Source organism: Akebia trifoliata, chromosome 16 (assembly GCF_017979445.1).
Source record: "Akebia trifoliata isolate Shusen 1 chromosome 16, ASM1797944v1, whole genome shotgun sequence".
Classification (NCBI taxonomy): Eukaryota; Viridiplantae; Streptophyta; class Magnoliopsida; order Ranunculales; family Lardizabalaceae; genus Akebia; species Akebia trifoliata.
This window is the reverse complement of record NC_141390.1, coordinates 7,007,883-7,017,715: the sequence shown is the minus strand read 5'-3', so window position 1 is coordinate 7,017,715 and position 9,833 is coordinate 7,007,883. Positions and strand designations below refer to the sequence as shown.

General features: G+C 35.5%; 1 protein-coding gene across 1 annotated transcript; it reads left to right on the top strand.

Moving 5' to 3' along the window:
* The first annotated feature begins 3,777 nt into the window (after nt 1-3,777).
* LOC147382467 (uncharacterized) lies at nt 3,778-7,958 on the top strand. Its single transcript, XM_086429226.1, has 2 exons — nt 3,778-6,226; nt 7,664-7,958. The coding sequence occupies exon 1, from the start codon at nt 4,043-4,045 to the stop codon at nt 6,212-6,214; it is 2,172 nt and encodes a 723-aa protein (XP_086285352.1). The 5' UTR covers nt 3,778-4,042; the 3' UTR covers nt 6,215-6,226; nt 7,664-7,958.
* The last annotated feature ends 1,875 nt before the right edge of the window (nt 7,959-9,833 follow it).

Sequence of the window (9,833 nt, the reverse complement as noted above, 5' to 3'; positions counted from 1 at the left end):
TTGGAGTCTCTCATTTCCCCACCTCACTTATATGTAGTACAAAACACTTCTTTGGGGGGACCAATCCATTTGTCCCTCCACTGGGCCTCATTCCCTTGGGACCACTCCCTTTTACCATGTTGCCCTTTTTACCATAATACAATTGTAGATGAGTGAGAGGGCATCCGATGTCACTGTATTTCTCAAACTTCAGACACTTGAAATCTGTCGGTGGTATGAAGTCTGGATAGAAACATAGATTATCAAACCCAAAGCTATCATGAGAATCTCCCCTTTTAGTCGGTTCAACTTTTCCATAACTGCATCCATACGACTTAATAGCCTATCCTCAGCATAGCTCCTCTTGGGCATCCTAACCCAGTTTGACTCTCCCTCGTGTGCTACCTCGACATGTTGTAGAGGTGGACATGGAGTAAATATGAGGGGAGGGATGTTCGTGACTTGAACTGGTGCCAATATTGGTGTTGGTATATTTATTTTGAGCTTGTGCTAACGTAGGATCAAAAGTTGGTGCCATTGGTGGAAGTATCACTATCAGATTGGCCGTGATGGGTGTTTGGTAATTAGATTATTTTGAATTGTTTGCGTGATTCTGAATAACTTGAGCATCCCCAGGATTTTGAATAAGTGTTGATAGCATGTTCTTGATTGATGCCACTTGATAATTTAGTTTCTTATACACTTGTTCACTAATCAAACAGTTGGGATTTTCTGTAATTGGAGTTTCAATTCTATCTGTCGACTCCCTTATAGCAATTCTAAATCTTAGATGATAGCGATTTTGCGTTGTAGTCCCTTTTCTCAGTCCTTTGTTCTAGACGCCCAATATTTACCCCTTAGTACTATGTGATTACTTGCCGTGTAGGTGCCTTGTATAAAGAAAAAGACAAAAGATCCAAATTTAGTTCTAGGAAAATGATAGCTTTATTATTTTTGTCATTTTTAAGGTCAAAAGCATGCCCTCTCATGGTGGAATTGAAAGAGACCTTGTAAACTTATATGAAAAAATGATGATTCTAATTATAACTCTTCTGTTTTTTTTTTTCTTATCTAAAGCCTAAAGGAATGTATAGAAACTATCCTAGAAGAATCTAAGACATTCTAGTAAAGACCCTCAAACAATAGATGGAAAAGGAAGCTAATGTGACCTTTAAGAAGTTCAAAGGTCTTTGAAAAACCCGATCTATGAAAGAAAAATACACTAATTTACGTTTAAGAGGTCTAGAGGTCTTTGAGAGACCCGATCTACCAAAGAAAGATGTACTAAGTTGAACTTTAAGAGGTTTAAAGGTCTTTATAAGATCCGATCTACAAAATGAGAGAGATTTTTGAAGGTGTCTCAAATATAAGAGACACAAAGGAAAAAGGTCCCTTATATGGGTGCAATGCACGAACCTTTGAATTGGATACCTCGAGTATATAGGGTCACTTTGCCCTTCAACCTTGGAAGTGAGTATCTCGAATGTAGGAGATTTGAACACGAAAGGTCTTAAAATAGGTTTATTGTATAGGTTCATTTTGCTCTTGAACCTTGGAAATGGGTATCGCAACTATAAGAGATTGAACCCATAAAATTTTGAAAGGATTACACAACCCTTTTCGACTAAGATCGTAGTGACCCATGAGTAGGATCGAGCCCAAAGGTTCTAAGAAACCTACAACAAATGAGAATTGGTTATGTCAATGATCCTTGTTAACAAAGGATGATTGGGGTGACCCATAGGTGGGGTCGAACTTGATGGTTCTAACAAACCTGAAATAGATAAGGATTTGTTTCACTAGGTCCTATAGGATTTCCTAAGAAACCTAAAGAAATATTGGATGATCCTTGAGGGATGAAGTGATGGGGTAGAAAGCTTTCCACCCTCTTCAAATCAAGTGATTAATGGTGACAACGTTGGGAGAGGAAGAAGAAGAACATGAAGTGGTTGAGGGGGTCCTGTGAGTGTGAGGCTAAGAGAATTGTGAAGGTTGTTTAAGGTATGAAGAAGATGAAGATCAGAGGATGGAGGTTGCTACTGTGTGTGAAAGCTAGGGGAGGATGACGCATCTGCTGTGCATCCAAACCATGAGGAAGGTATGATTGAATTTTTTTTTCTTATTCTCTGTTTTTTTATATTTATTATCAATTTCTATTGTTCTTCCCTTTTTCCCCGACTCCTCTTTTTTGGAGGAGATCGTGATTTCATGAAGATTTAAAGTATGGGTAAATATGGAATTAAAAGGGGATTCGAGGAAGGAAAATCCAACTTAAGAGGGTAGATGAAGTCATTTCCCAGGAAGAATCTCATGCACACATGGGCTCTCTAATCATCTAATTGAATTACATGTACACAATGTGAAAAAATCCTATATTTGATGCACTAAGGCCATCGAATTTCATAAAATTCGATAGACCAAGGCGTCAAAATTTTCATTATCAACTCTTTTTTTTCGATGACTAAAATTGTCAAATTAATGGATGATGGGAGAAATTTGATGGCTCTAAGCCGCCGAATTGAGGAACATAAAAAATTTCAATGGCCATTAACCGTCGAAATTCAATTTCCAAAATTAGGGGGCTTTGGCCCATCAAATTTTCTTGTCAAATTTTTTCAGTTTTCACATAGTGGTACATTAGGTACGTCCAAGGTAAATTAAACTTAAGTATCACCAAAGTCAAGGTTAGAACAAAAAATGGCCTGACTATATGTAACAAACGGCCAGGCTATGCCTATGCTTGGCCATTTGGTAGGTACGGCTAGGCAAAAAAAATCAATTTTTTTTTATTAAACCTAATTTTCTTGATTGATTTGATTTGGACCCGTTTGATTGATTGAAATTCTTTTGATTTGATTTTCGATGCATAGATGTTCAATCAAATTGGGGTGTCTATAATTTGTTTCTTTTGGGAGCAATTCACATTGAACTCTTGATCAAGACCATTGGACATTTTGTGATGGAATATGATGCCTACATCCTTGAGAAAGAAAGGTATGGTTTTTTCATTTATTTTTACCTTTTTCTTTCTTTTATGATTACTAATTAAGTTTTATTGGATGTGAAATATACAGAAAACTTTGAAGCTGATTACTTCTATTTTCTTTGGGAGCATCTCCCAAGACCCCCATCGGTTGCCTCACTTGTGTCTTTTCATCCCATTTGTCGTACTCTTTGGGTCCACTAATAGTTTCAAATTGACTTCCACACACACACATACACACACGAGGTATGACTTACACTCAGCCCCAAAACTCGATGGAACGAACCTGGCTAATCATTAAGTCAACTTGTTAACTCTATCGCGTATTCACGTTAGCTCAAAAATGTTTCATGTCAGGAGAAAATGCAGGTAATATGTATTAGATTATTTATTTTTCCAATTTTCTTTGTAGATGGCTTATAGAAGGAAGTATTTCTTTTTGGGGAATGCAAGTATTGTTTCTCTACCTTATCCATTTATTAAGAGGGGAAAAAGAACGACTAAGAAGAGACACCCAAGTCGATTCTGTCTCGGCCGAGTTTTAAAACAGTGTAAATTACTATCCCAAGTGTTTGGGTTTAACATGGTCCCTTGAGTTTGAATTGCCTACTGTACAAAATAAAAAAAAATAAAAGTAAAAATTGAAACCAAGTATTGAAACAAAGAATAAGATATAAGGACAAACAAAAATAAGGCCATCTAGATAACTAACCCAGACCATTGACCTTTCTCCTAAAACCGTAGTTGCTAGAAATCCCATCATATGAAAAGTTCATGTATTAACCCATACCCTGGACATGGTACACGTTTTTAAAAGTCGTCCGAGACAGAGTCGACTCGGGTGTCTCTTCTTGGTCTTCGATGCAAAAGAAAGTCATCGAATTCTTCAATGCAACAATGGCGGCAACTTTGTTTAATAATTAAACAAATGAATAAACAAAGACCTTTCATTATAAAAACAAACTTTGTGGACTTACCAACTTTGTGGGTCCCTCATGTCTCCTTCCTATTCCAAACCATTTATTAAGAGGAGGAGAAGAAGAATGGCTGAACTCATCTATTGATCACAAAGAAGGCAAAATGGAAAAACATTTTTGTTTGAACGTAACGTCTGGTGATCAGTATTCTTCTCCAATGCCGATAATTGGCCTCTACATGGCAGCAGGTACTTCAGTATGTTTTTTACTTATGCTATGTGATGTATTGCATGGATTACGTCATGGGAAGCCATGGATACCATGTCGGTTCTTTTCTATCAATTCCCTTACACTCACTCTTCTTTCAATTGCTTCAAAACTCCCGGTAGATCTTACCACTCCAATGCCTTCTGCTCAGGACCAACTATCCAAACTGAGCGGTACTGCCTTAATTTGCATTTCTACAAGTTTTTTCTCTCTTTCTCTTATTACTCAGAGTGACTCTGAACGCTTTTCAAACATGTTCTCCTTGAGCATCTTTGTAGTAACTGTTGTTGTCAATGTTTGTATGCAAATGGTCACTGGTGTGATCTTCTCGTTCATTGTAGAACATGTGATAGTCATGTCGTGCATGCTACTTTCGATCACGGCGTTGTGGGCTAGTTTTGATTACGGTATCCTTTGGAATATTGCAACCTCTTCTGAACTTGGTGATTTATTAAAAAAGAGTGACCCTCAAAATTCCGAGAGTAAAACTATGTACCATAGACTGATGTCATTTTACAAAGCCAGTTGCACAAATCATAACCCTCAATTGGAACTCCTTGAAACGCCATTATGCTTTTGTATGCCCATTCTTTCTGTAGTCTGTGCACTAGTTCTATCAGAAGCTGCAGTACGGTCCTTTCTTCGTAAGGGGGTAGAGTTTCGATGTGGAGTTTCTGATTATAAATGGTCAATGTGGATTGTTGTTGTTACTCAGATTCTCACTGTCCTTGTTGGAAGTATAGCCACCATATTCAGATGGTTCTTGTCAATCAAATCTGTTAAGCATGAAACAATCAAAGTAACAGTTTTGTTCCGTGTTTTATCTGCTTTTTCCAAGCTTGACACTTGGCCTTCGTGGGTTTTATCCTGTTTGTCAAAGCTCCACATTCTATCATTATTGAAAATCTCTAGAATGGGTTTCCTGGCCATCATTCAAATTAGCACAAGGAATTTGAGCATTGTATTTGTTATACTGAACGTTGTCATTGCTTCTTTGTCTCTTATCTTATTTTGGATATTTAAGATACCTTCAATATGTACGAGGAAAATCACTAAACTTTGTTTTAGGGAAGAAAGAAACAATGAAGTCACAACTGATTACATGGATACGAAACAGTTGATACAAAGAATTTGTGAGGAAGATATAAAGATGCAGATGCTAAAATATAAAAGGGATTCTCCGACTCATCTCATCCGATTACTTACCCAAAAAACCCCATCTCAAGAGTCAATCGCCACAAAGATATCCACTATACATCAAAACAAAGTATCTTGCCTTTTAGTGGTAGTCTTTGTAAGAGTGGCCACCATTCTCCTACCAAATAACCTAAGTGCTTCTCTAATTCATACATTAGATGAAGCCTTTGAAGTCATTTCTTTCATTGACAAGCAAATGGATGACACAAATTACGATGATAAAATGAGGCGTGTAATGGCAAAAGAATTGTGGATGAATAGGGACAACACCTATCATTGGTTCCATAGGAAAATCATTAAACCATCGGTAAAAAAAATTCATTCACAATCTTTTAAGAAATCTACGGATGGGGAGTCTCAGCTTCAACTTCAATTGGATCACTTACATTTTGTAGTTGGGATTATTGAAGAATTAAAAGTGAAATCCAGTACGCATACTAGTGATATGTTTGAAGAAGAAACCCTTTTACAACGTGAAATGGATACCATTTATTATTTTATCATGGAACTTGGGCATCTTAGAAGCTACACATTAATCAGCCAGCTACATGGTCACATGGAGCAGCTATTTGTGGACATGTTACACTTTTTCCTCTCTCAACTCCCACTTTCCACATTCAAGCATCTTGTTGAGAGCCCTATTGAACAATGTGAAGAAAGAGCAAGACTTGCTTTGAAATTCTTTTGTAAACTTGAACCGGTGGAATTTAAAGTTCATTGGTCATTTCCTGATGGAACTGGTATCAATAGCTTGATAACCCCTCAAATTCCTAGTACTGATGCTCAATATATCGAACTAGTGGAAGACAATGTATATGCGGATGCTGGTCGTCGAGTGATTGAAGATGATGAAATTCAAGAGATTGTTTGACCAACTTGAAATGTAAGTACCATTTATTTATTTTTGATTTGGTAGTCTTTCTTTCAAAATAAAGAATGGTCTCCCACATCCCTTTTGGAATGGGAACATTTGCATGCCCTGACCCCACAAAAGTTTCTTAATGTGCAAAGGGATAAATCAAGAGGCCATAGTTTAGAACACAGGACTAGAGGGTGCAAACCCCTACCACTAGTTTTACCACTAAGACAAGTACCCCCTTGCTATTATTAATTTGGTATTATTAGATGAACAAATTTCTACTTTCATCGGAAGGATCATTATTTTTTAATAGTTTATTTTTCAATTAGGAGCTATAATCAACTCATAACTCTACCAAGTCAACTTTGGTTTAGCAAGATTTCCTCTAGAAGTTATCTAAGCTTCTCATTATTTGATTAATTTCTTAAAAGGGTTTGTTGCAAGAATTTTGAGGTGATAGTTCTTGAAAACGTAACACATATCTTACATTTTGTTAGAAAGATTTATGTTTCTTATTGGAGCTTAATTGTCAGATTGAACTAGCTGGCTTGAGCCTACAAACATCATATCTCTAGCACTATTTAAGCTTCTATCAGAACAATAGACAACAATTATTTAAGTAATTGGGTTGTTTTTTAGGGTTGGTTTTCGGATTATAGGTTATGCATGGTGGTTTTTGTTCATCTGCTCCTTCTATCTGTTTTATAAGTAAACCATGAGTAACATTTTATCTTTCATTAATTAATGTGGAAAGTAGGTTTTGAAGTTCTGAGTTTCTCATGAGCAAACATTTGTACATTTGATCTTTTTTGGGTATTTTTATTCCATTGTTGAAATAATTTGATTGTAAAATAGTTCTTGTTTTAGTTTCAAAATCAGTTTTGCTTCCAATTTAGCTTTCCAATCATGTTTTCTCATCTAACCATGGGTTTATTCTGAGAACAAAATGTTCTTGTTCTCTGTTTTGATTTTGATCATATTTTTCATGTTGGATATATGTTCAGTTAGTAAATTATTGTACAATATCCATCTACAAGATCTTAATGCGAAATTTGCATGATCCTAATTAGAAGGGCTTAACTTTCCATGCCATTATTGCTTAGATGCTTTTGGTGTATTGGTTAGTTTCAAATAGTATCAAAGCCAACACCATGTCTCGGGTTCAAATCTTGAAGAACCTCTGTGCGCTGCCACGGACATTGGAATTGTAGCATGGTGGTGTGTTGTGAACCCAACAAAACTAATATTTTAGTTTTAACAATCTTAGTAGATATTTTGATACATAAATATTAGGTTTTATTTTTTTATTTTTATCGATTCCATTGTTTTGGTGATCACTTCATAGTTCACACACTATTATGCGTTTTGTACTAATTATTCTGTTTATAATATTTTTTTTTTTTCTGAAATGACGTCTTTTCTTGTTTTGTAACACTTTTATTCTCTTGGTTCTCATGCAAGATTAATAGAAGCTATGGAGATTATGAAGCTAAGCATGCATGAGACCCTTCCGTATGCCCAAGAGTCTGGTGTTGCTCAAGAACCTCCACTCGTCCTTAGGTGACCATAATTCTTGACATAAGTAGCAAGTGCTCCTCCTCTCCTCATCTTTCCCCTCACCGCTACTCTATCAAGGCTTCCTTCCAATCTCTTCAAGTTACTGTAAAGTTAATAATGTATTAAGATCTGATTAGGATGAGATAATTAAGAGCTAAGAGTTTACTTCTGATTAGGATTTGTTTCGATTATTTTCTTTAAACCTACTTTAGGTCTATTGTAATTACATTCAAGAATAAATACAGTTCAGTTGTTCTATAGAAAGCTTCTAGATCCTAGTATGTCTTTGGTTTGTCGAGTTAATCTTGGAGGGAAATTACAAGATCAATAGAGAGATCCAAGCCTTTAATATTTGGAAACATGACTTACTTAGCTAAGATCATCCAAGAAATATATCGAGGATTTCTACTAGTTTTAGAATTTTGAGAATGATTAAAAAAGAATATATGCAATTTAGTAGAACTTTTGAATTTTTTAAAAGAAATATTCTTGGATTCAACATTTTAAATGTTACACATGATTAATCAAGACCACTAAGGCACGTCATGGAAGGTATACATCAATAGGTCTCATACTCCCTTTCATATTGCAACACCTACACCCTCATGAACCCAGTGCATGAGTTGAAAATTTTATAGGTTATTTGTCTAGCACCAACATTATAGGTCATTTCTCCTTATAAGTCTACCAATAATACAATGACAATGCTTCACTCAACACAAACACCAAAGGCCCGTCACCACACTAGTTTAGTATGAATCAATATCTATGGTTCATTATTTGCTCAATCAAGCCCAAACTTGCTTAATTTGCTCAGGTCTAGCGCCAATACATGTCAATGTTTTGAAATCCCCCCTTAAAAAATGGCTTCTAAAATGGAACATAAACCATGTAAGTCAGACAGGAACTGATCAAAAGAACAAGATAAAACATTCGTTGTAGATAAAAATTATTAGGTTACCTTACTTTTTTTTTTTTTTTCTGAAAGTTAACCTTTTTGAAAATCACATGAGGGTCAACATCAGACATAATTCCATTTGCTAATAATTCCAGCAATAATTCTTCCTAGTTAATCGCAGCAATTGTCTTATACGTGATGAGGCCTGCAAAACCCAATCCTTTTAATTGTATTTGCATTCCTTCATTGACATCCTTAACTAATAAGAGATTCATCATAATTCATTTGGTTGTGAGATTCTTTGATCCCAACAAACAGTTGTGCAAACTATCCAATCATTACTGGATAGATTCATCGTCATTGATTAAAGAAAAAAGAGTTTCTATTGGCACACCAACTTTTACTTATTCTCAACCATTCACTCATCTTTTTTAATCAAGGTGTAATAAGTAAACGTTGGGGTGCTAATAGCAGTTCTCAAAGATAAAATAAAGAAAGAAAAATATATTCATGGAATGAGAAAAATCAAAGGAAGCCTTCTAGGAAGCACACCATTTAATGTAATGTTTCCTATGTTAAAATGGGATTTTTTTCAAGTAAACTCTAATCAGGGGTACCATGGTCACATGTTTTAGCCTGACAAAAATCTTGAATTATTGGTGTAGAAGATCTCCTAAGTGGGTGGGATCAACCAATGAACCCACCCCTGCATGTGCAACAATTATACTATGTCATTTGTAATCAATATTGGAGATTTACTAAAAGAGTCTCCGAGCCCACTTAAGTTCAAAAAAATAAATAAATAAAGAGGAAGTTGAATTTTTACCCTTCTCAATACACTCACCATCTTATCCATCTATCGATTGAAAAATCCAAACAATATTCTATGTCCATTCTCTCCTTCTCTAACATCTACCTCTCTCTCTCCCTCAATCTTCTTGTTGTTCTTTTTCTTCAAATTCATCTCCTTTTGAATTTGTGAGAGGTTGAATCAATGGAGATAAGGTTTTAGGTTTTCTTTATTTCAAAAATCCATTTTTTTCTTTACATTTTAGAAATTATTCGTCAAAGAAGATGGAAATAACCACCAATAAAGCCTTCAAAAACGACGATTTCGAAACGAAAAACTCTGAGTTTTTTTTTACAATTATGTTCGAAAGGTTCAGACCAAACTTT